This window comes from Zootoca vivipara, chromosome 12, assembly GCF_963506605.1.
Source record: "Zootoca vivipara chromosome 12, rZooViv1.1, whole genome shotgun sequence".
Classification (NCBI taxonomy): Eukaryota; Metazoa; Chordata; class Lepidosauria; order Squamata; family Lacertidae; genus Zootoca; species Zootoca vivipara.
In genome coordinates this window covers 50,946,923-50,973,650 of record NC_083287.1, presented here as the reverse complement: position 1 = coordinate 50,973,650, position 26,728 = coordinate 50,946,923, and the positions used below count along the sequence as shown (strand labels likewise).

General features: G+C 45.9%; 1 protein-coding gene across 2 annotated transcripts in view; it reads left to right on the top strand.

The window, feature by feature from the left end:
- Positions 1–26,728, top strand: part of OXSR1 (oxidative stress responsive kinase 1) — a 90,068-nt gene that overhangs the window by 38,996 nt on the left and 24,344 nt on the right. For both annotated transcript variants that reach the window (XM_035128996.2, XM_060280927.1), the window contains 3 exons: positions 3,103–3,244; positions 20,055–20,110; positions 26,295–26,404. In XM_035128996.2, the coding sequence (XP_034984887.2) occupies positions 3,103–3,244; positions 20,055–20,110; positions 26,295–26,404 (308 nt within the window). The remainder of the gene's footprint in view (positions 1–3,102; positions 3,245–20,054; positions 20,111–26,294; positions 26,405–26,728) is intronic.

The window sequence follows — 26,728 nt, the reverse complement described above, 5'->3', positions numbered from 1 at the left end:
GTTGAACCCTCTTCCTCCTTCAGGAAGTTCAACGTGGGATTTATCCCATATTCATCCTCTCGACAATCCTGGGAGGCAGGTTGGGATTAGAAATACAGTAGTGACTTAGCCCTGTGTCCCCTGCCAGCCTTCATGGCTGGGCAAGAATTTGTACCCAGATATTGTTGCTCTAAGCCAGGCATCCCCAAACTGCAGCCCTCCTGATGTTTTGGCCTACAACTCCCATGATCCCTAGCTAGCAGGACCAGTGGTCGGGGAAGATGGGAGTTGTAGTCCAAAACATTTGGAGGGCCGAAGTTTGGGGATGCCTGCTCTAAGCCCAGCATAGTTCATTATACCAGGCTTGCTCCTAGCTCACCAACCTGAGGAGCTGTTGGTCATTCTAAGTATGGGGTGATTTCAGAGCCTCCTCCCAAGCAAGGCATTAGATCAGGCATCCCCAAACTTTGGCCCTCCAGATGTTTTGGACTACAATCCCCATCTTCCCCGACCACTGGTCCTGTTAGCTAGGGATCATGGGAGTTGTAGGTCAAAACATCTGGAGGGCCGCAGTTTGGGGATGCCTGCATTAGATGGAGTTTTCCTGCTTAAATACAGTGTGCTCCCATATATCTCTCTTCCCCCCGCTGGAGGAAGAGAATATCTTGGGGTGTGGGGGTCAAGGGTGTGTGTAGGTGCTTATGTGAAAGCACTAAGGCAGTCTTGTCTATGCCATACCTTTGAAACACATTACCTCACAACCAAGTAATCCGGGGCACTGTAGTTTGTTAAGAGTTGCTGGGAATTATAGTTGCTGTGAAGGGCAAACTACAGTGCCCAGAATTCTGGGAGGGAAATAATGTGCTTCAGGTGTATTTTAAAATTGTGTGTGTGTGTGTGTGTGTGTGTGTGTGTGTGTACACGCAACCTCAGTGCGAAGCCTAAAATGCTATGTGGTGCTCTGGGTTTTGGTTGAGGATATGCAGGAATTCCTCAGCAGTCAAAAGGAGGTAGGAAAAAAATCACCTCAAGGGAGAAATTTTAGGAGGAGGCCGGGTTGGTTCCAGACTGAGCCACCTCCCCTTCCTGCATACATGTTTATCGGGTCTTAGTGGTGCTAACTGTCATTCTGGATTTATCGGCAATCCAAAATAAATACTGTTTAAACTTAATTTTCAATGGGGGTAAGTCTTAAGGATTCCAGGCTTTTGAAACTCCCCGAAACAAGCCTGGGCAGGCAGTCTCCCCCACCGTGCAATGTTAATCCCCAGGCTAAGCACAGTGAACTCTCTGTAACTTTTATTCCAAATTAAATTGCTGCCGCAATATCTGAGGCCTATAAGCACCCTAAGGTTTTTTAATGACCTTTTAAAATATATATATATTAAAAGTTAGATTAGGACCAGCTCTTGGCACGCTTTGGTGACTGGATTTCCTAAATCCTTTCCACAAATTACTGTTGCTGACATTTTGATTTAGTAGCATCGTCACATAAGTTGCATGCAAGTGAAAGAGAGAGAGAGAGAAAGAGAAAGAAAGAAAGAAAGAAAGAGAGAGAGAGATGGGAGGTGCTGGGCAGAACTGGTAGCTCAGCCCTAAATCTACCTGCTTAAATGTCTCATGCAAGATGCTTTACTTGGAGGGCTGCAGAGCTGGTGCTTCTGCAGGTATTGTGGGATGTTGTTGTTTAGTCGTTTAGTCGTGTCCGACTCTTCGTGACCCCATGGACCATAGCACGCCAGGGATTGTGGGATACCCAGTTCCAAAAATACCTGCCCATGAGCTGTGCTAGGTTCAGCTGATGGGAGCTGAGAATCCCACAATAGCTGGAGAGCCACAAGTTCTCCACCCCTGCTTTCCTTTCTAACAGCCCTTCCTTGCTCCTTTTACTCTTTCGATAGTGTGGTCCAGCCACTACAGTTCAAGGGAAAGCTAAGCTTTCATGTTTAGCATCATGTCCAAACCGTAGTTTAATACCCTTGCTCTCACACTTGGGTATGTGCACACACCTGTGATGGGATCATACTTACAAGGCTAAACCATAGTTAAACTCAAATGTCCAAATGCTGGCAATGCAAAAATACAGCAAGCAGTAGTTTATATACAGAGGGACGGGGCTGGCGCTGTGGTCAAAACCACTGAGCCTCTGGGCTTGCCGATCAGAAGGTCGACAGTTCGAATCCCCGTGATGGGGTGTGCTCCCGTTGCTCGGTCCCAGCTCCTGCCAACCTAGCAGTTCGAAAGCACGTGAAACAGTGCAAGTAGATAAATAGGTATCGCTCTGGTGCGAAGTTAAATGGTGTTTCCGTGCACTGCTCTGGTTTCGCCAGAAGCGGCTTAGTCATGCTGGCCACATGACCCGGAAAAACTGTCTGCGGACAAACACCGGCTCCCTCGGCCAGCAAAGCGAGATGAGTGCCGCAACCCCAAAGTCGTACGCGACTGGACTTAATTGGCAGGGGTCCTTTACCTTTACCTTTTAGTTTATATACTCCCATCGTTCAGCACTCAAACTATGGTTTGAGCACATACAACAGGCTGATCATGGTTTGGAGCTGCTTATTTGCCTTTCTTCTCAGCCATTCCTGCATTCAGCATTCAATAATTGGGAGGCAGAGCAATGGCTGGAACACTGGCTTGGCAGGATGTTCGAACAGAACAAACCACACTTGGCATAGGCCACAGTTTTGCCAACCTACATGGTTTCTGAATCCGGCTTCCCAGCTAACTGCAAGCTGTTCATCTGTTCAGAAATTACACCAAACCTCAGGCAAAGCTTCCTTGAACTATGGTTTCACTGATGTTCTGGAACTGAGCCATGACACAAGTAACTTAACAGGACTTGCCAATGCAAACTGGCAGCCGTGCAGAAACTCTGTTCCGTGGGGGCTTTCTCTCTCTCAGGGCTAGGGACAAAAGAGGTAAGCCCATCAAAAGGCGTTCAAGAGCATTCATTGAGCGAGGTGCAAATATCATTAGGTGGCTTACGAGTCACCCATTCCCTATCAACCACGTGAAGCTGGACGCAAATGAGAAGATGAATATCTTGAGATAACTTGTGGTGTAACCAAGCGCTTCCCCCCTCCCGCAATTTTACTAACACGTTTCTTCCCTTCCATATAGGGTCTGTTCTGGATGTTATTAAGCACATTGTGTCAAAAGGAGAACACAAGAGCGGAGTGCTGGATGAACCTGTGATAGCCACGATCCTGAAGGAGGTGCTGGAAGGACTGGAATACCTGCATAAAAACGGACAAATCCACAGGTGGATCTCTTACTACATTTATAACTCGCTCTCTTATGTTGTGCTTCTCGTCTGTTCCTTTTTTGTGTGTGTGAGGCGGTGCGGCGTGGGGAATTGCCAAGCAGCGCCGGAAAATGCGTCTACGCAGCCGCAGAAGCGATTTCTGGTGCTGCGCTGCCCATTTCCAAAATGTCCACAGCGCCAGAAATCGCTTCTGCGCATGTCTGCGGCTGCACAGAAGCGATTTTCGGTGCTGGCTGCCCATTTCCAAAATGTCCGCAGCGCCACCGGAAATTGCTTCTGCGCCTGTGCAGCCCATGTCTGGCCCACAGATGATAGTCCGTGGGAATCCTCCGGCCCATGGACAGAAAAATTTGCCGACGCCTGGACTACAACCTGCATTGCAAAATAACCAGTAATTCTGTGAAATAATGCATTTCTGAAACTTGAAGGTGTTTCCACCCTCTCATTTTCCACCGCTCAGGCCATTCTTTTGATCATTTCTGGATTCCCCCTCTCCCAGCTTTTTGCATGCTGAGAAGTACTGCCAGTTACATTCACGATTGCCAGGTTTATGTGTTAGGTTTTCAATGCACGGTTGCCCCCAAAGACAGCTGTCACCGTATAGAGACATTTTTTCCCCTTGCGGACCAGCTCCAAACAGACATTGTTCTTGTGGTGCATCTGCTTGCCTGCTTAGAGGTGGAGCTGAATCGGAAGAGGAGTTTCAAGACTTTGTGGAAGAAATAAGCTCCAAGCAGCTTATCCAAGTTAGCACAATAAAACGATTGTTCGGGGCCTGTGCAGCGGAAGGCCTGAGTCATAGCTCACACCTTTAGTAGAAAAGCAGCCCAGTACCATTAGAGCCATGGCATGGAGGCAGGGCAAATGCCTTTAGTACATCTGTCCAAATTTGGCGCCCAGCTTATTGGCAGAGTGAGAAGGGAGGTTCTTTCTGGAGTGGAGACTGCCTTCCCCCTTAGTTATCGTATGTTTTGAGAGGGAAGAACAGATCAAGCTGTTAAAGTAGTGCATCGGCTGGGACCTTCTGACGTGTTTGTGTGTGAGAGGGAGGGACAGAGAGAGACATTAGACCCTGCAGATGAGTGTTAATTTAAACACTCTCCTTTCTTTTAAAATATAAGTTTATGGAGTAAATGTGGCTTTCTTGTCTCAACATTTTCAAAGATTAAGCCACATTTGCTTTTTTTTTTACCCTTTTAAAAATGTACTGGTTTCACCATCCTCCCTCAAGCCTTCAAGGGCAGGAGAAGTATAAGTTCTACCTACTACAAGCTTAAAGGTGTCGGTGTGTAGGACCCAATACGCCTTATAGCATCTTGCATTAGCTAGTTGCTTGGCCTCCTACAGGAGTTCAGGGTATTTAAAGGGGGGGGATTTAGGTATTTGTTTGCTGTCTTTGAGGGCTATTTGGCCTTCTCAAGGCAGTTCACGTCACGAAACAAAGAATAGCAAATGTCTTTCACAATAAAAATAATTCAATTTAAAAGAGAACAACAACAAAAACTGCAGCAGCAAATGAAATAATGCGTAAAAGTTCAGAGCGGCGTCAAATTTAATCAATTAAATCTTGCTGGGCCTGTGGGTGTAATTAGGCCTAGTCTGGGTCCAACTGGCCCACCAGGTTGTTTTCCCCAAACCGTGGCCACCTGCCCCTAACCCAACAACAGATTCTCAGCAGGCAAGGACGTGGCTACAAAGGAATGACTAGGAGCTTGAAGCGAGCACCCGATCCTTCCTTTGCAAGCTTGCTGTCAGTTGCAGCCAGCTGATTGACGCTGTCAACAAGTGCCTTTGAAGGTGTGCTTTCTTGGACAGGGGCATCTTTAAGGGGGATCACTGTGAGTTCCTTTGAAATTCACTTTCAGGTGCAGTTTTTTTTTTAAAAAAACATACTTTTTATTAATTTTACAGAATACAAAAAAACAAAAAAAACGGTACATACATAAACACCTTTTCCACCTCCTTCCTACCCACCCACATGGGTCCTCCCCTGCCACAGAAGTATCCCATGTATGTGAACAGTCAGAGATGGTCCATTTTATGCTTGGATTTCTGTCCTCCTCCCCCTCCCCTGACCCCAAAGCCCCCCCCTGCCACCAGGGAGCTCCAGCAAACCAGGGCAGTACGCAGGAGGCCATCCATCCAACCATCTATTGTCATACCAAAAAAAGAGAAAAATAGAAATAGGAAAAAAGAAAAAAAAGAAAGGGCAAAAAAAGAGAAAAAAAACAATACAAAACAGAAATTTTTTTCTTACATTCATGATTGTAAAACCATATTTTGTGGGCTTCCCCTCCCCCCCCTTCCCCGGTTTTCATCCCTTTTTTATCATCTGCAACAGTTTCTTACTTTATAAAAATACACCTTTGTATCTTATACAACTTATAAATCAATTGTTAACATTTTCATCTAATATTCAAATCACTGAAAAATCAAACTCCCATTTTATCTTCCCGTGCCTAATTTTTTCTCCCTCTATAAGCCTCCATATTTTCACATTTTCCAAAATCCATTCACTTTTAAAACTATAACTATTCTCAATTTAACCTTACCTCCCCGATTACCGGCTCCACCCCCCCAATCCAGCAAATTCCATAATCAGCAGACCAGTTATAAACCTGTTAATCCATCCATATAGTCACAACATCACTTTCCCTTCACCCCACCCCCTGTTTACAGTCTTTTGCCATCCAGGCCACCATACAGGACCCCTGAATTTCTTCTCTTCTCTGCATATTTTTTCCTTCTTCCCTGTGGGCGTTCTGGAGTTCCAATAATACCAATCGTGCCCCCCTCAAAAGCAGGGCACTCCATCCAACTTTTTGTAGAGTAAAGTCATCATTTTTTTCGTGGTGTGCTTCATTTTGTGTTGAATCATCACAGTCCTCATCTTCATCTTTTCCTTCCAAATCACGGTCATCATCATTGTCATTCTCACATTCATCTTTTTCAGTGTCAAAAGCTTCATCTCCTAAAAAATCATATTCTGCCATCACCATCTGAAATTTTTGCTGTAACTCTTGCCGTCGTGTCTCCTCTTGACATAGCTCTATTCTTGTTTCCCACATTAAGGTCAAAACAGACCGCTGGAACTCAGGGGAACACTTTTTTGTTGACATAATTCAATCCTGCCAAGGTCAAAACTTGTCACGTGGGGTGGAATATGATCACAGTTTATTTTCTCGACTCCATTTTAACAAGCTGGCTGCATTCTTCAAGTCTTATTAACAATAAAGTTCGAACTCACATTTCACAAACATTTAAATCAAAAAAGAAATTCCACAAAGTCCAGAAATACAAAGTAAAATAAAAATTGACTCATAAATCCTGATCAACTCACTGGGTTGTCTGGGCTGCCGGCTCCCAGGAAAAGAAAGATTTTTCTCAGTCTTTACCTCTTGCTGCAGGGCAGTCATAAACCACAGTCTCTCTCCCCTTCTCACCCTGCATCAAAGGGGAGATTCTCTTTGATGCCTTTGAGGGATCCTTTTGAATTGCAAATCTTCTGTTTATGGCTTCGGGTTTCTATTTACTGTCTCTTTTGTTGCCGTGGGGGGGGGTGGTGGCTTCCTCTTTTCTCCCCTCTCTCCCAGATCCAAATTGTTTTATAATCCAAATCGTGAGGTTACTTACAGTCTTTTCCAATCGTTTTATTTTCGGAAGAATCCAGCGCTCTCCGCCTTCGGCTTGAAGCTTCTCCCTGCTAGAATAACGTTGCCGCTCAAAATGGCCCCCGCGACTTCTACCCTCCTTGCTCCGGAGCTCTTATTAGAGCTAACCGAAGAGTTGGGGAGTCCGGATTGGGGCTGTGCCGAGCAAATTGCCCCCGGGACGCCCTTCCCGAGGTTCTAAGGGGCGCAGCGTCGCTCTCGCTGCCCTCCCCACTCCTAGCAGGGACGGGCCGTCTCGGAGACGAGACGAAACCCCGCCGATCGGCGCTGGCGCTGAACCCGGAAGCCTTCCATCCTTCAGGTGCAGTTTGGATCCCAGCCACACCTGCAAGTGGACTTCAAAAAGGCTTTGCAGTTGCCGCCAATCAACTACCAAAGTTGGCCTTCGGTGGGTGGGGGAAATCAAGGACCTGGCCAATTGGCCCAGTTCAGTTCCCCACATCAGAGATAAAGTAGGACTGGGCAATATCTGGTTTTCACGATATATCACCAGCTAAACTTTGCAGTATACTGATATATTGCAATGTCTGAAATAAGGATGGAGCTATGTAGAGGCATTGGCTTGCTTCACGGTTTCCCCCAAATTGTGATTTTTGCAGAGCACACACATACCATGATTCACACTATATTGTCCAGTCAAAAATTATGAAACCAATATCATGATATGGACTTGAAACTGGTTTTTGGACGATATATCACCCAGCCCCAAACACATCATGATTCACGATACATTGCCAGGTCAGAAACTATGAAATCGATCACACTATGGACTTCAAACCAGTTTTGGATGATATATTGATATCTCGCCCAGCCCTAAACAGGGTAAGGGGAGATTACCCACCATCTGAAGCAAACCTGGAAGGGACTTCCCTTCCTTAACACTGGGCTTCTTGCCATGAGCAACATTTTCCCCAAGCTTCTTTGGCAAGGGTTTAGGGGAGATTTGGCTCGGGAACTTTTGTTTGCTGTGGAAGACAGCCCAGTTGAGAAGCTGCCATGCATGCAGGAAGTTCTAGGTTCAATCCCCAGTATTTCCGGGTAGGACCGGGCAAAACTCGCTGCTTGAAACCCCAAAGAGCTGCTGGCAGCCAGTGTAAACAGTCGTGACCTAGGTGGTCCAAAGGTCTGACTCAGATGAAGACAGCACCCTGTGTCCCTGTGTAAAGTGCTGCAGGTGAGCAATCTCTGTTGAGCATCCAGGTAATGCCCTCTGTACCACCTGCAAACTCCTCCACGGTCTTCAAAGGTTGCCCTGGTGCGCTAGAGGTGTGTTGCACTGTGGTTAATCTCAAGAGGCTTTGAAGGCCCACGGAGTGTGTTCTGTGACTAAGGATGAGAAAAACGAGACCCGCTCCCAGGCCTGAGTGACATGAGTCAGTTGACGTGTTGAATATTTTGCACCACTCCCAATTCTGGACACTTGCCTTGCCTTTGCATTTGTTCATGGATTATCATGTGTCCAGTTGCTTGATGGATGATCCTCTATAATCTGTAACCAAAGCAAATGGGAGAGCTGCTGGGAAGTTACTGGGCAGAGTTTGAAACTTAAGCCCTTTCAGGTGCTGCTGCTTTTTCTTTTTTAAATAGCTTTCTGACAAGCCAGTCACGGTCAGCTTAACTGGATGGAAGTTCTTGTTCTCTCTCTCTCTCTCTCTCTCCTCTCTCTCTCTCTCTCTCTCTCTCTCTCTCTCTCTCTCTCTCTCTCTCTCCCCCCTGGATGCCTTTGAGCTTCTGATCAGCTCTTGTGTAACTGAATATTTTGACAAGCTTGGAGAGGAAGCAATAATACTATGTGTGTTGTTGTTTTTTAAAAAGCAACTTAGCTTGGGGAGGTTTTCCTTTTTGGCATGCTGGATCGTTGGGGCTGCACACAGGTGCTCTCTAAAGTCGGTCGACATGGCGGAAATATAAAGGTTTGCTTGGGATATCCTGAAAGCTGACCCGGGTACCATTGAAAGTGAGCAAACGTAGACTCAGGGCCTAAATCCTGTAGCTGCTCCAGATGTTGTTGGACTCCTGCTGCGGTTGGACTCTGGCTCCCATCAGTTCCATGCAGCATGGTCATTGTCCAGCGATGGCAGAAGCTAAAGCCCAACAACACCTGGAGGGCCACAGCTCCCCCACCTTGTCCTACAACTGTGTTTTGGTAGCTTGGGTCCAGCTGTGCTTTGTGGTGGAGACAGGCTCTCTGCTCCAGAAATGCCTCACGTGGAGGGACAGTTCCACACATTCCTTGGTGGCGCACCCAGTGTTTAAAATTCGCCGGGCATCAAGCGCATTTTGCACCTGGCTATCAGCCACTTGCGACCCAGTGAACATGGCCAGGCGCTAGGATGGCACTGGATGTCTTCTTCACCTGGAGGTGCATGTCTGGGGATCCTTGGATCTTGCCTGTTTTCACACACCAGCAACACACCCTCTAGAATGGTAATAATAATAGTAGTAGTAGTAGTAATAATAATAATAATAATAATAATAATAATAATAATAGCTTGTAAAACACATAATGGGACTGCACTCCCAAAAGCAAAGCAGACATTTAAAACAATATACAGCAATGGCTTACATGTTAAAAAAATGCGCTAAACGCATAATCACATAAAAACTTTAGGAAAAACTACCATAGAAAATTGGCCCAGAGTCACCCATGGGGATTTTCTTGACGGACTAATTTGTATCGGGCGATGGTCTGCGCCTACAGATCTGTAGACAGAATCTGGCGACCATCTGGGACGTCTTATGATCTTTACCTAAAAGGACGAGATCAGATTTGTGTTTTTCCGGGAAGTCAGCAAGCCTCTTCAGGAAGTGGTCAATAGTATCTCTACGTGCCTCATTTTAGAGAGGACATGTAAAAAATAGATGCTTGGGGCTTCCTATATCCCCCAATTGATGCCGAAGAATTGATGCTTTTGAATTATGGTGCTGGAGGAGACTCTTGAGAGTCCCATGGACTGCAAGAAGATCAAACCTATCCATTCTGAAGGAAATCAGCCCTGAGTGCTCCCTGGAAGGACAGATCGTGAAGCTGAGGCTCCAATACTTTGGCCACTTCATGAGAAGAGAAGAATCCTTGGAAAAGACCCTGATGTTGGGAAAGATTGAGGGCACAAGGAGAAGGGGACGACAGAGGGCGAGATGGTTGGACAGTGTTCTCGAAGCTACGAACATGAGTTTGACCAAACTGTGGAAGACAGGAGTGCCTGGCGTGCTATGGTCCATGGGGTCACGAAGAGTCGGACACGACTAAACAACAACAACAATATCCCCCAATGGGGAGGCACAAAGTCTCTGGGCATATGGGACTTTTTTTTTTGAAGGATCCTTCCAGGAGGGGGGAGGGCAGAGCCGAGCTTCTGGCAAGGGTAAAGGCCCTTCTTGCATTTTTGGATACAAGAAAATAGAGATATGCTGCCGGTGCAGCAACATATCTCTCGGTTTCTAGAATTTTATAGTCGGGGCACCTTAGGCAGTCCTATTGTCTCTCAGTGTGTCTAAAATTCTTTGCCTGCCCGTAGCTTTTGCTTGGCCCAAGCCCAGACTTGAAAGGGATTGAGGGGCAAAGCCCAGTTTGTGAAGAATGTTCAGGACTGCTGTCTGCCGGCCTGACTGGAACTGGTCGCAAAGGATCAGTGGAGCTGTACCACGGGGGAGCAGTTTCAGTGTCAGCCATTTATATATTGACATTAGGCTGATATGAGCCTCGACTCTCATCATCCCCGTTTCTAGTCTGACCCATGCGTTTGAGACACATCTGGGGACTTGTAGAAGGGCTCTAAGAAGTTTGGATTGAATTCTCTCAAGGGGGGAGAATGCAGCAGAGGATAGCAGGCCCAGAAAGGATCCGTAAAGGAGCTGTGCCAATATTTTGGCCTTATATATAATTTTAATGCTGTGGGGACGAAAATGCTCCCCTGAGTTCTGAAAAATTTAAGGATACAATTTGCAGTCCCCCCCCCGTCCCCCCCGTCCCCTCCGGAGCTCCCAATGAACTTTATGTGTAGTTTGTTGGATCCTGAAGCCTGGACCACCATACCTAAATACTTATAGTTTGAGACTTGTTCTAGTTTATGGCCATGGAGTTCCCAGCTTCTAAGCTTTGGTTTTTCCCCACAAATGAGGATCTTGGTCTTTTGGTAGTTAATTTTAAGACATTCACAGTAGGCTGCAAGCTTTCTTAATGCTCTTTTGAGCCCAATAGGGGTTCTAGATAGAATTACCGCATCATCAGCGTATAGCAAAACCGTAATATGCTGATTCGCTATCTTCGGGGGGGGGGGTGTGGAATTCTAGGTTATTGAGAGCTGTTACTATGTTGTTAAAATAGAAATTAAATAGAAGGGGGGCCAAGGGGCACCCTTGCCTGACTCCCTTAAAGGTTTTAATGGGGTCTGTTAGGTGGCTACACTTGACTCTTAAGAGCCGCATTTGCGTGAACTGCCTGGATTAAAAACAGAAGCCTTCTGTCTATGGTGGTACGCTGAAGTTTATCGCAGAGTCTAGTTCTGGGGACTGTGTCGAAGGCTGCTTTTAGATCTACAAAGGCGGGTCTAAAGCCCACTTGTTCTGTTGCCAGAATGTCTTCATTTTCTAACCATTCAGTAAACTTTTTAAGTAGGTGCTTTGTGTAAAGTTTACTAATCACACTTAGTAAGCTAATTGGCCAATAATTTGATGGGTCCCCTCTATTGTCCTTTTTATAGAATGGAACTATTATGGCTGTTCCCCGTTCCCTTGGGATGCAGCCAGTCTCATATATGTGGGTAAAGAGAGAGGCTAAGAAAGGCGCCTATCTGTGGTATTTTATCTGCACAAACAGAATCTCAGGAACCAAAAATTTGTATTGAAAAATACGGCTTTCAAGCCGCCTAGCCCCAAAATGGCAACTAGGCATTCAGTTTTGGTGACTGTAAAAGGTAAAGGTTAACGTACCCTTGACTGTTAGGTCCAGTTGCGGATGACTCTGGGGTTGCATGCTCATCTTGCTCTATAGACCAAGGGAGCCGGCGTTTGTCCACAGACAGCTTCCAGGTCATGTGGCCAGCATGATTAAGCCGCTTCTGGAGAAACCAGAGCAATGCGCGGAAATGCTGTTTACCTTCCCACCGGAGCGGTACCTATTTATCTACTTTGACATTCTTTCAAACTGCTAGGTTGGCAGGAGCAGGGACCGAGCAATGGGAGCTCACCCCGTCATGGGGATTCGAACCGCCAACCTTCTGATCGGCAAGCCCTAGGCTCTGTGGTTTAGACCACAGCACCACCTTGGTGACTGTAACCCTGGTTTAACGAGCCATTTGGTGCCTAGCTTATATATCAAGAGTTTCTAACACTGGGCACACCCAGCCCTGGCAATGGGACATGTAGCGCATCATCAACATGTGTGACCGTAGGAGACGCACATCTGCAAGCTTGTGTTTTTCTTGCTTTCGTGTTCTTCATAAGGCATGGCAGCGATCACCAGCTCATGTGCTTCGTTGGAAAGGATAGGGATTAGGTATGGTTGCTTTGTGCCCTGTTTGGACAGAGGCAGCCTAGTGCTGAAGACCGCTAGGGATGGCTGCTTCCCCCTTGCTCAGCTTTGGAGATTCCCAGAGGGGAACAGAGGATGTTGCCTTCCACAGAGTCAGACCAATTGGCCCAGCCAGCTCAGCGGCTTTCCCAGTTTTGGGGCAGGGATCATTCCCAACCCTGTGTGCTGGCCTGTGTTTTGATGCCACAGGGCTGTTTCTCTGTTTTATATTTTCCCTAAGCCTGGCTATCCCTGGTGATCCCAGGGCAGACAGAGGAAAACTCTACCTGACTTCATATATACACCTCCCGAGAACATTGTTTTTAGAATCTGGGTAATTCAAGACATCGCGATTCTGGCTCCATTCTGCTCTATGAAGTTTCCTGTCATTGTAAAGCGTTGACATTTATGCATACTATTTTAATTGTTTGGTTGTTTTTTTAAAAAAAAATCCTCCCCTTTCCCCCAAAGAGCCCTGCAGGGATATATATTTTCCCACTGCTTAAATGCACTCCTTTCTCCAGTCTTTCTTCTTTGCATGTCAAAAATTCCAAATCCGAGCTGAGCAAAATTGGAAAAATGTCAGCTGTAATATTTGATTCCTCAAAAGATTGGTCAAGGCCCCCGGAAGCGAAGGAACAGAACCCGGCTCTTCCCCTGTTGGATGCCGACTCATATTTCTGGGATCCTGAGTAATGCTTTGACAAGATTGCTCACAGATGCTGCAGTTGGGAGTGTGTGTGTTTTTAATTTTGAAGAAGAGGAAAATCCATTCTCCACAGAATTGCTATGGAGACTATCAAGAACTGCAACTCTTGTGTTAACCATTGTCTCCTGTGCGATTCTTTTCTTTTCCCCATCCTCTTTCTGGCATCAGATGGTTTTTGCTTCAGGGGAGTTGTAAGAGGAGAAATCCAGTGGGAACAAGGAGGTCAGGAGAAAAGATTAGTGGGAAGGTTGGCATAAGAATGTGGAACCCGGTCTCTCCTCTCCTCTTGGTCTACCGGGCCTCAAGGAGATTAGACTGGCCTCAAAGAGGGCCAAGGCCTTTTCGGCTGTGGCCCCGGCCTGGTGGAATGCTCTCTCGCAAGAGACCAGGGCCCTGCGGGATCTGACATCTTTCCGCAGGGCCTGCAAGGCGGAGCTGTTCCGCCAGTCCTCTGGCCAGGGTCCAGTCTGACTCCCCCCCTCTCCTTATAAGAACTTGCATGAAAGTGGCCCCCCAACTTTTCTCGCAGGCTCATATAAGATCAGGATAAACAGTTAGGCCTGGTGAGCATTTAAGGTCCCCATCCCTAATTTGCGGGTTGCCATCTGATTAGATTTCACTTTGATTCTGATTTGATTTTAGGATGTATTTTAATCGGTTGCTTGATTTTATGGTAATATGTTATATATTTGATGTTAGCTGCTCTGAGCCCGGTTTTGGCTGGGGAGGGCGGGGTATAAATAAAAGTATTCTTCTTCTTCTTCTTCTTCTTCTTCTTCTTCTTCTTCTTCTTCTTCTTCTTCTTCTTCTTCTTCTTCTTCTTCTTCTTCGTGTTGCTTCACGGCCTCCGGAGCTTAGAATTGATTGAAACTTGTTGCCGGTTAACAGCCTTACTCTTGCCCTTGTGAAATGTAGGGGCTGCTGCAGGCATTGTTAAGCATGATGAAGGGATTTAAGGGTTCATGGGGGTTATTTGATCCTAGCCCCCTCTTGTCTTGGGGAGTGGATTTCCACCCTCCCCTTGGCCTTAACCTCACAGATAAGGGCTGCATTGGCACCGACCTGAACTATGGATAAGGCTAACCAAGTTTGCTCTTCGACTGTGGAAAGACCATAGCTCAGAGTCAGAGCAGTTCATTCAGAAGGTCACAGGTTCAATCCCTGTCACTTCCAGTTGCAATGGCAGGTGATGTGAAAGCCATCTGCCGAGACCCCTAGTGCAGGGACCGCTAACGTGGTTTCCCCTAAATATAATAAAGATACAGTAATAATAATAATAATAATAATAATAATAATAATAATAATAATTGTATAATTTTATTATTAAAAGAGGGCAACGAAAATTGTCAAAGGCCTGGAAACGATGCCTTATGAGGAACGGCTTAGGGAGCTGGGTATGTTTAGCCTGGAGAAGAGAAGGTTAAGGGGTGATATGATAGCCATGTTCAAATACAGTATATAAAAGGATGTCATATAGAGGAGGGAGAAAGGTTGTTTTCTGCTGCTCCAGAGAAGCGGACACGGAGCAATGGATTCAAACTACAAGAAAGAAGATTGCACCTAAACATTAGGAAGAACTTCCTGACAGTAAGAGCTGTTTGACAGTGGAATTTGCTGCCAAGGAGTGTGGTGGAGTCTCCTTCTTTGGAGGTCTTTAAGCAGAGGCTTGACAGCCATCTGTCAGGAATGCTTTGATGGTGTTTCCTGCTCGGCAGGGGGTTGGACTTGTGGTCTCTTCCAACTCTACGATTCTATGATTCTGTTATTTGTACCCTGCCCATTTGATTGGGTTTCCCCAGCCACTCTGGACTCCGTCTCCCACCACTGTGGTGAAGAATTAGTCGCCCTTGGGTTGGATTACGTGCAGACGCAAAGGATGTCTGTGGCATGGAAGCCAATGTTCAGCTGGATGGTTGGCTCCACTGTAACACTGCCCCAGGTGTAGCTCTTTCCTGTTCCTTGAAGGAATAAATGGGTGCCGTTTAGTTACGTGGGGGGAAGCAAAAAAAAAAAAAAGGGTGCGCATGCTGGCGCCATTGGGGTGATGGGGGGTGGCCGGGCTGCTCCTGCCATTAGTGACCCAGCCGTCGAGAATCACATCTGCTTCTGGGGTGGCGAAAATGGCATGCCTAATAAGATAAAATTCATTGTTAACATATACTGTTCGTTTGATTTTGTGTTTTTAATGTATTTTATATATTTGGTGTTAGCCGCCCTGAGCCTGGTCTTGGTCGGGGAGGGCGGGGTATGCCGTAAATAAATTTATTATTGCTATCACTAAAGGTTAGAAACCTCTTGTAGACTTTTGCGTGGAAAAAGAAAAAGACAGAATGACATTTGGATTTGAGAATTGAAGATAATTGTTTATAGAAAGTGGCTTTATTAGGTGTCATACTGGAGTGGATGAAGTGAATAATGTTTATATATAGTGGACAGATGAAGAATCGGAAATTCTTTACTTTCTTACCTCATTTTTCTCTCTTTTTCTCTCGTTTCCACTTTCTTTTAATTCCTTTACAGTTCCTTTTTCTTGATCTCTTCCTCTCTTTTTTCTTTTTTGTTTTTTCCATCTCTCTCTGTTTTGCCTCTGGATTAATGTTTTAATTTGGACAACAACAACAACAACAAATACTGTATTTGACAATCTTTTGCATTTTGCTTTACAAACTCTAATAAAATTTATATTTAAAATATATCAAGTCTGCTCCAATGTCCATGCAGAGTTCTGTCTCGTGGTCACACACAAGTCCAACCAGATATTCCGATAGCCCAGCAGATAAGGAGCTGGTTTTAGCCTGCTCTTTCTCTCACACACAACAATAATTAACGTGTGTTTCTGTGTATAGATTCTTGGCATTGTTTCCTCTGGCCAAATTAAGAGTTAGGCCACTGGAAATTTATGGTTTACAATTCAGATATATTAGCCATTATGCCCAGATGACTCTAGCCCACTTTGACAGCCGTGCGTTTGTACTAAGCGCTCAGACAATGCAAAGGAAAGATGGATGGCGTATGTCTAGGTTTACTGTAATTGGAAAGAGCCTAACAAGCTTTTGCTACTTTGGCAGTAATGTTTGGAGTTGAAGGGGCACAATTACTCAGCCATTAAGAATGCAGCGGAACATATTATCTCTCCTTGGTTTATAAATAGCATTAAAAAAGAAAAAGGGAAAAACCTGACGTCCTGCATTTGTGTTGTGCTTTTAGTAGATCTAAGTGCACTCTCCCTGTTTCCCCCCAAGATTAGAGGAGAAAACAAGTAAATGGGTTTTATTGGAAGTGTGGAGTGGGTTGGTTGCAGTCTGATTTGGGTATGGCTATAACTGAATACATAGGTTTTTTTAATTGAACACCAGTTGCTGGAAACCGCAGGAGGGGAGTGCGGTCTTGTGCTTAGGCCCTGCTTCAGACATCTTCACTTAGACATCCGATTGATCGCTGTGAGAACAGGATGCTGGACTAAATTGCCTGCTGGCCTAATAATAATAATAATAATAATAATAATAATAATAATTTATTTATACCCCGCCCATCTGGCTGGGTCTCCCCAGCCACTCTGGGCGGCCTACAACAGAAGAATAAAACACAATAATCTATTAAACATTAAAAGCCTCCCTGAACAGGGCTGCCTTCAGATGTCTTCTAAAAGTCTGGTAGTTGTTTTCCTTTTTGACATCTGTTGGGAGGGCGTTCCACAGGGCAGGCGCCACCACTGAGAAGGCCCTCTGCCTAGTTCCCTGCAACTTGGCTTCTCGCAACGAGGGAACCGCCAGAAGGCCCTCGGTGCTGGACCTCAGTGTCCGGGCAGAATGATGGAGGTGGAGACGCTCCTTCAGGTATACTGGACCGAGGCCGTTTAGGGCTTTAAAGGTCAGCACCAACACTTTGAATTGTGCTCGGAAACGTACTGGGAGCCAATGTAGGTCTTTCAAGACCGGTGTTATGTGGTCTCGGTGGCCGCTCCCAGTCACCAGTCTAGCTGCCGCATTCTGGATTAGTTGTAGTTTCCGAGTCACCTTCAAAGGTAGCCCCACGTAGAGCGCATTGCAGTAGTCCAAGCGGGAGATAACTAGAGCATGTACCACTCTGGCGAGACAGTCTGCAGGCAGGTAGGGTCTCAGCCTGCGTACCAGATGAAGCTGATAGACAGCTGCCCTGGACACAGAATTGACCTGCGCCTCCATGGACAGCTGTGAGTCCAAAATGACTCCCAGGCTGCGCACCTGGTCTTTCAGGGGCATAGTTACCCCATTCAGGACCAAGGAGTCCTCCACACCTGCCCGCCTCCTGTCCCCCACGAACAGTACTTCTGTCTTGTCAGGATTCAACCTCAATCTGATCCAGCACACTCTTCTTATGTCTTGGGAGAGAGAGAGAGACGGTGCTCATATTCTGGAGCTCAAACAAAGCCATTAGGGTCCGGCTCGATTTCCTCATTAAAATGTTTGCACACCGTGTCTCATACGGTAAGCGTCGTTTACACATGATGAAAAGCAAAACAAAACCCATCTGCAATAAGAAGCACCAAAAGTTGCTTGTTACAGTGCAGGATAACATGAAATAAACTGTTATAAATAATAATAATAATAATAATAATAATAATAATAATAATAATAATAATAATAGTAAAACAGCAGAGCAGATGATAAAAGTCAACACACCATTAAGCAACGTTTAAAAATGGTTCTGATAAATTGTACCAGTACTGTAATTAAAAACAACCCCTGCAGCCAGTATGCCATGCTGGGAAAAAAGCGAATAGTGGTTCCAGAGTTTTGAAGAGGGGTGTCTTCACCTCTTAGGGAAGATTTGTGTTGAGCTGGGACATTGCCGGTGCTCCCTCAAGAATTCTGATTCTTTCAATGGAAATTCCCTTTTGTTCTGGAGAGGAACCAAGCTCTCCCCCTCTCCCTGGGTTATGAAACAAAATGAAAACAAATAATAGAGCCATTATTCTGAGGACAAAAGCTTTTGCTATTCTTTGGCACTGGAAGTAAATAGATGGGCCGCGGACAAAGAGATACAATGAAGTTTCCTTCTGTGTAATATTAAGTAAGCTGGTTCATGTGTGGGTTTTTTATTTAAAAAAAAGCTCGTTGGAGTGTGGTTTGCATCGTTTAATTTGTACACTGTGAGTTTTGCTGCAAGTTCTGGAAGCTCTTTTCGCGTTACGTTGGCCATAAATGCGTCTTTGAACCTATGGTGGGAAGGCTGGGATTTCATCGGCTTCACATCCAAATGAGCAAGAAGGCATTTTGGAATCCCGGGATCAGTGTTAGAAACTCAGGTATATAAGCTAGGTGTCAAGTGGCTCCTTAAACCAGGGTTATAGTCACTAAAATGGAATGCCTAGTTGCGATTTTGGCGCCAAGTGGCTTGAAAGTTGTATTTTTCAATATGACTTTTTAGTCCTGCAATTCATTATGACTGCATAGTTAAAATATAACAACCAGAATGTGTTGCTTTTCAAGATCCAATAATTCCCAGGTAGGAGGCACCTCCAGATGGTGGAGACATCCTGCACCATCCAGATGCCCAGGCATCTTCACATGGTCGCCAGTGGCCAATAGCCAGGTGCAAAATGCGCCTGGCGAATTTCGATCACTGCACAGGATTACTAGAGAAGTCACAGGAGATGGCGCTGAACTCTCCTGGCCCCCAACATCCTGCAGATGTTTCGAGCCATGCTTCCCACCAGCAAGTTGATGGGAGATGTAGCTGGAAACATCTGGAGGTTGGTAAAGTTGGACCAGCTGTTTCCCTCTGCGTAAGACGGCTTCGCTGAGCTCACAAAAGGAGCATTCGGTGGTTGGGAGGGGGTAGGGTTCTGCAAGAAACCAGCTTCTCGGGCGTTGCAGCATAATTCCAGATCAAAATCAAATGAATGTCATGGTTGCTTGTATATTTAATCCTAAGGTGTGTTTGACTGGTGGGGTAGATTTTATGCACTTTCCGTTTGTTTGTTTGTTTTCCTATGCCGCCTTGAGGTTTTTTCTTTTTAAAGGTGGGGCGAAAGTATTTATGAAAATTAATTATTTTTTTGTGAATGTGAATGAATGGATACATGATCATCAGGCATGCATGAAGGCAGGTCTCTGCTCCAACGGCCATGCCCGCTTGATCTCAGAAGAAAAAACATCCCAGTTAGGAGAGGGAAGCAGAGACAAACGGTGGGAGATGGAGTCTATCAGCAACTATATGACACTATTTTGGGTAGCCCTTGACCTAGAGCAGCCTTTCCCAAACGTAGGACCTCAGATCGCCCGCCACCTCTGACCATTGGGCTATGCTGGCTGGGGCTGATGAGAGTTGTAGACCAACAACCTCCAGGGACGCAAGGTTGAGAAAGGCTGCCCTCTGGAGCACGGTTTGCAACTGAGGGCTTCCAATGCAGCTATCCAGGTGATGAAAGTTTGGAAGGTGATGAAAGTTTGGAAGGAGGCATATTTCCTTGCCCCTGTTGGGGGTGTTGGGGAAATGGGGCTCAGTGGTTTTATGCCTATGGGACAGGGGGGGGGGGCAGCCATATTTCATATAAATCAGTTGAGCAGTATTTGCTGAGCTATAAGCAGAACAGACCTTATCAAATAAGTAAACTTGTTGCACGTGCTTTCCATAATTTTTGCAGGTTTACCAAATTCATGTCCCTCCACTTTTCTTTCTTTCTTTCTTTCTTTCTTTCTTTCTTTCTTTCTTTCTTTCTTTCTTTCTCTCTCTCTCTCTCTCTCTCTCTCTCTCTCTCTCTCTCTCTCTGCAGGCGGAACTTTAATTTGAGTATTTACAGCCGCAGCAATGGCCTTTTGCATTGAAAAGATAATGTTTGATCATGAAGCAGAGTGTGGCACTTCACAGCTTCTACTCACTGTGTATATCTTTTTGTTTTGTCTCTCCCTCTGTCTCCCCACTTCTCAAAAGGGACGTGAAAGCTGGAAACATCCTTCTAGGAGAAGATGGCTCGGTCCAGATTGCAGGTGAACCTTTTTATTATTATCATTATAATTATCATTGTTATTATTATTATTATTATTATTTGCCATGTGGTTTGCTCTCTGCTTCCATGCCAGAGAGAGAGGAACCTGAGGACAGCCATCTTTCAGTATCACATGGAAGATGGAACAAGCTTGTTTTCTCCTGCTCTGGAGTCTAGGACACAAACCAATGGCTTCAAGTTACAAGAAAGGAGATTCCAACCAGGAAGAACTTTTCTGACAGTAAAAGCAGTTTGACAGTGGAATGGACTCCCTTGGGAGGTGGTGGACTGTCCTTCCTTGGAGGTTTTTAAGCAGAGGTTGGATGCCCATCTGTCATGGGTACTTTAGCTGAGATTCCTGCATTGCAGAGGGTTGGACTAGATGACTCTCAGGGTCCCTTCCAACTCTTAACTTGTAGCTCCACTATTATTAATTGGTTGTTAATTTACTTCCACATATGTCCCAATGCAATGTACAAAATATAATAAAACAGTTTAAAAACCCTTGGGGTCCCTTCCAGCTCTATGATTCTATGACCCTGAAGACTGTGGCATGGGGAGGAAGGGGGAAACAATGTGCCATAGGTGTCTGGTTCCCCCTCCAACACGGGGAATCAGTGGCATCTGTGTGTACACATCATGCCCAACCCTTAAGGGCATTGCATAAGCCCCTCCTACCCCAAGAGTTGCTTGTCAAGGGTGGGCGTGGAGCAGCTTTGTTAGGGTGAACCAGGGGTGAGGAGCTTCTAGACCTGGAGTCTGAATGTGGCCCTCCATCGCCTCTATCTGGCCCTTGGCAAGTCTCCCCAGGCTGCGCCCCACGCAGGCTGTGCTTCACACCTCAGATCTTTTCCCCTGGCTGGAATGTGTCCTTGAACTTCAGTAATGCCCCTTGCTCGCCTGGATGAAGGGTACAGAGAGGTGTGTTGAGTGTATGTAGAAACTAGCCTACCATGTAAGGGTAACGATAAACATTTGCTGCTCCACCCACTTTTCCCATAGCCCTGCCCATCACAGAGATGTGGCCCTCGGAAGGCTCCCCAGAAGGGAATGTGGCCCTCAGACCGAAAATGTTTTCTCGCTCTTGCTGTGCGGTCACACCCTCGAACTGCAAAATCTGAAGTGGCTTGCTTGCTGTCCGATTCTGTTCTTGCCTAGGAAGCCACGTCAAGAGCAGTTCGGGTCCATCTGGTTCCTTGCTCTGTCTACACTGCCTGTGTCAGATCTCTCCCTCCTCAGGTCCCCCTTTGCTCACCTTGTCTGGCAAGAGTTCTCTTTGTGCTCTTGCCAGTAAACAAGCTTAGGAGGCAAGATAGTGAGGCAAGGAGAAGAGAAATAAGAAAGGAGCCTGTCCCCCCAAACTCGCTTGTATTGCCTGGTTTCCTGTTTTGAAAGATTTGGGTAGAAGGTCCTCCTCTCTGTAGAATTCCCATAAAGGAAAGGAAGGCTCCTCTCATCGCAGGGATTTTTTTTTGGGGGGGGGTATGAACCAAGGCTTTGTCTTGCACCTCTTTGATTCCCCAATCTATGGCCCTTCTGTGGTTTATTACAACAGAGCTCAGGATTCTTCTGAATGGGGACGTTTTATCTGCGGGGGTTTATCAATTTACACTCAGTGGGCACTGGCTGCAGTATAAATTAAGGCTGCCTACCTCTTTGTTTCATCCTCTTCCAGAATCACTTAGCTGTGTGAGATCATCTCAATATCAAAATGATTGTACAAGCAACTAGATTTGCCTTTTAAGCAACCTCCTGAGTCCTTAATGATGCTTTGACCGGAAATCTATTGCCTATGCCCTAGAAGGGTCTTTGTGTTGAGAGTTAATAACTCTATCCTTACCCTCGTCCTTTGATATTCTTATCTAAAACAGTCATGTGCCGCATTCATGTTGTATTTGGATAAAGGTGTAACCTACAGAAGGGTCTCTTTGTGCAGCTGTGCGAGTGACACAAATAGAGCCTAAGCTCAGAAAAGCCGCAGAATTCAGTCCTTATTATTTTTCTCCTCCCCCCCCCATTTTTGAATTTATTTATTTTATATTTCATGGCTGCAAAAATAATGTACATCAGCAGTAAAAAAAAAGTATGGACATTTGTTCATACTGGTTGCAAAATTCATTTAGCATGAATTGTGTTTCTGTCTGAATACACAAAACTATGGAACTAAGCATAAGTTATAGGCTTGTTCACACAAAGGGCAGGTGAGGGGGTTTGTGTAGAATTATGGAATCATAGAATTTAGAGTTGGAAGGGATCCCGAGGGTCATCTAGCTTGACCCCCTGCAGTGCAGGTATCTCAGCTGAAGCATCAGTGACAGATGCCCCCCCCTGCAGACCTCCAGAGGTTGTTAGGGCTCCAACTCCCATCATCCCAGCAAACATTGCCAATAGACAGGGATGATGAGGCAACCTCTGGAGGGCCAGAGGTTCCTCGTTCCTATTTTAGAGCATCCTTCAGTTTAAAGATATGAATGTGGCAGGCACCATATTGCATGTGTCTCTGCAGAGGATTCGAACACAACCCTTGGGTTTTCCGAAGTTTGTTTGTGATGGGACATTTGAATTCAGAGCGAAGCAAGTTCATTCAGCTTCTTGGCTACATACCTACATACCTGGGGGTCTAAAGGAGTGGTAGGCCAAAGATACGTTAGCTGTAAGCTCTCCTTGATGGGGCAGTGGACTCTGGTCTGCAACTTGATTTCCCAGCCCTTGGCAAAATGCTTAGGACACAGATTGACCATCATGGTTGAAAGACACCTGTGGATCCCCAGAAATAAAGAACGCACAAGGCCCTCTGAGAGGGGCTACATAAACATAGAAAGCTGCCTTGTGCAAAGACAGCACCAGGAAACTTCAACGGGGAAAAAAGCATCCGACGCTGTGAAATACGACTTCTACTCTTGGAACTGCCCAATCTACAGATTGAGTTTCTTCAGCTCTTTTCCAAGGATATATTGCTTTTGCAACAGATTTTCCTTCTCGGTGGCAATTCAAAAGCCAGTAGACCCCAGGTAAGGATGGGAATGTCTGCTGCCTCAAACCCTGGAGAGGCGTAGCCTGTCAGTGTAGACGGCCCTGAGCTGGATGGGCCAATGGTCTTAACTCTGTGTAAGTTAGCGTCCTTTGTTCCTGTGAGTTACTGGATTGACAAGCTGTCTCCACCATTCTCAGGCATTCGAGACGAACAGTTTTAAATTGTATGCTTCCTCCGCCTGGAATAAAAGTTGATTACTTGTGCTGTCAAAGTGATCTTATGTTTAGACAGTTTAAATGTGCAAATATTAGGAAACTGTTCTGCATTGAAGACATCCCCGTAAATGCAAGGCCACACTTCAGGGAGAAGTGAATTATTTCCTATAAAAAGACTTCATGCATAATACTTATTATTGGGGGCGGGGGGGGGCGGTTCTGTGCAAAGCATTGAGTTCTCTCCTTGACAGTTTTGCTTGTAGTATTCACAACAGCAAAACCATTCATTGTAGTGGTGGTGTTGTTGTTTAGTCGTTTAGTCGTGTCCGACTCTTCGTGACCCCATGGACCAGGCACTCCTGTCTTGCACTGCCTCCTGCAGTTTGGTCAAACTCATGTTCGTAGCTTCGAGAACACTGTCCAGCCATCTCCTCCTCTGTCGTCCCCTTCTCCTAGTGCCCTCAATCTTTCCCCTGGCTGGGGCAGGGTCTTTTCCAAGGATTCTTCTCTTCTCATGAGGTGGCCAAAGTATTGGAGCCTCAGCTTCAGGATCTGTCCTTCCATTGTAGTGAGCCGTCTGCTAAACAATGAGAACTTTGTATGGTAGATTTGGGAGTGGGCACCTAGAGAGCTGAGTAGCTGCAAATGTCGCTGGTGAACCTCTGGCATTTTCCTTTTTTAAAAAAAATTTTTTTACAATGGTGGGCTTCTAGTCCTCGTGGGTGATGATATGACTCTGACCATTGTAGCTCCAAGCACGGAAGGCTGCAGCTCTCCTGGGGGAGTGAACAGAAATGTGGAACCCCAGTTAGGATCCTCCAAACTTCATAGTGTAGTGTGTTAGCTTTTTAGTGGCTCAGGCAGAACTTGGCCGAAATCAGAGAGAGAATCTGCCTAGCGAGGTCAAGGGGAAAGGCCTGACTCTGGCCACCTGCTTTTCCATGCAGGAAGTTCCCGCATCGCCAGCCGGGGCTGAGAGGACCTGCTTCCTGGGTTACACCCTCTCTTTTGCGGCTGAAAGTGACTCCACAGTATTCTGCCGCATTTCCCCTCGGTTTGGAAATACTTTGTAAAACATATTGACTTGCCCTCTCTTTCATCCTGCAACTGGCTGTAAAGAAGTATGACAGGATAATTAGTATGCTGCAGTTGTGATGTGTGGCTGCTTAAAATGCGTGCATTCCATGCAAGGCACATTTGTCTCGGAACAAGATATTTGACTCCTCCCCCTCTCTTTGTTCTTAGAAACGATAGAAGCTTCATAAATCTGTGCGTAATTGTAGGAGCAACAGTGCAAAAATCTTGTGACGGGAGGATGTGGGGTTTCTGGGGTGACATTAAGGGGTGGGGTCTGCAGGGTCCTGGCATTATTGCTAGGGCTGTTGCCACTTTGTGCCCCAAAACTAAGTTTTAACATCATCCTTTCATTGAGTAAAAGCTTTGAATTTTTGCCACCTCTGCAAACATGCAAGCTCGCAAACTTTTCCCCTACTGCTTCTGATAGGGATTTTGGAATCATGAGATGGGGCTGAAACAAAATGTTGGAGTGAGAAGTGCTCCCTGGTCAAGATTCCAGCTGCTCGGTTCTGATTTCTGCCCCCCTCATCCCAACCATTCAGTCATCATACTGTGGCAGCTGAGTGCGGCCAGTTCTCATTGCACTATTTTAGTTACACACTATTTTAGTTACATAAGCAGCAGCACATGAGTTTGACCAAATTGCGGGAGGCAGTGCAAGACAGGAGTGCCTGGCGTGCTGTGGTCCATGGGGTCACGAAGAGTCGGACACGACTAAACGACTAAACAACAACAAAGCAGCAGCACACATGGGATCGTAGCATTGGAATGGGACCCTGGGGGTCATCTAGTCCAACCCCCTGAAATGCAGGAATCTCAACTGAAGCATCCATGACAGGTGACCATCCAACCTCTGCTTAAACACCTCCAGTGAAGGAGATTTCACTCAGCAACTTATCAGAATCGGAGGGAATGATCTGGCATACTTGCCTTCTAATTGTTCATTGGGTGAGGCAAGTAGCTGTGCTGGGTGCTGAAATCCAACACCTGCCCACTGGAAAGCATTTACAGCAAGCCCTTCAGCTCTTGATAATTCATTCAGACATTGTCAGTATATTTCCAATCCTGTCTCCAGAATAACAAAGTATGGAAACTTTTTCTTTTTCTTTTTAAAAACAAAACCTTTGTTGACAAAGCTTGAATTCTCCTAAACTCACAAATGGTGGGCTTCCCTCCATCTCACACTGACCTACACACAGTTTAATGCTTTGCCACTCTTGTGTTCTTTCTTGCAGCTAATAATGATTTGCATGGCCTGATCCAGTAAGGGTGGTTCTTATGTCCTTAGCACAGGCACCCCTAAACTTCGGCCCTCCAGATGTTTTGGGACTACAATTCCCATCTTCCCCGACCACTGGTCCTGTTAGCTAGGGATCATGGGAGTTGTAGGCCAAAACAGCTGGAGGGGCCACAGTTTGGGGGTGCCTGCCTTAGCATTTGATACGTTTTAAAATGCTTGCTTGAATCACAAATCTTGGCCACCTTAAAATTCATGAAAGCGCATCCTTTCTGTCTCCTAAATCTGTTGGTGGCTGATTCATTCTATGGTACTTCTTTAGCTGGGTGCCCAGGCATTGAAAGAGGTGGTTTGTTTGTTTGTTTGTTTGTTTTGGCTTCCTACGTCTTTATCATAGGTGTGCAAGTCGCTGCGTTTCACTTCAGACCAGAGTATTACCTGAGAGCAGGTAGCAGTACTATGCGGCTAAAGCAAAGACATGAATTTGTTCCCTAGCCCAGTCAAACTTGGCTTGACAAACTTAACAACCGGGAAACTTCTCAGCACTTGTGTGGTTTTCTTCCGCCCCATTCGCAGATTAAGCGGAGCGACGGCTGGGAAGCACACAGTGCAAATGGTCAGGGGGTGCCGTGTGCCATTCAGAAATGCCCCCTTAAAACTTAATTCTTTTTCAACATTTCAGATTTCGGTGTGAGTGCTTTTTTAGCCACTGGCGGCGACATCACCCGCAACAAAGTGAGGAAAACCTTCGTGGGCACCCCTTGCTGGATGGCACCTGAAGTCATGGAGCAGGTAGGGAAGAAAAAGGGAAAGCCTTGTTCAGAATGATTGATCTGCAACCTCTGCTTACCATAAGGACTTTTGGCAGACAAGTGGATAGCTCAGTTGGCTGGAGCATGGTGCTGAAAACACCAAGGCTGCAGGTTCGGGCCCCATATGGGGCAACTGTATGTTCCTGCATTGCAGGGGGTCGAACTAGATCAGTGTTTCCCAAAGTTGGGTCTCCAAATGCTTTTGGACTACAATTCCCATCATCCCTGACCACTGGTCTTGCTAGCTAGCGGTGGCCAGGAGAATAAAGATGATAAAGCGCATACGATACGTTTCCAAGCACAA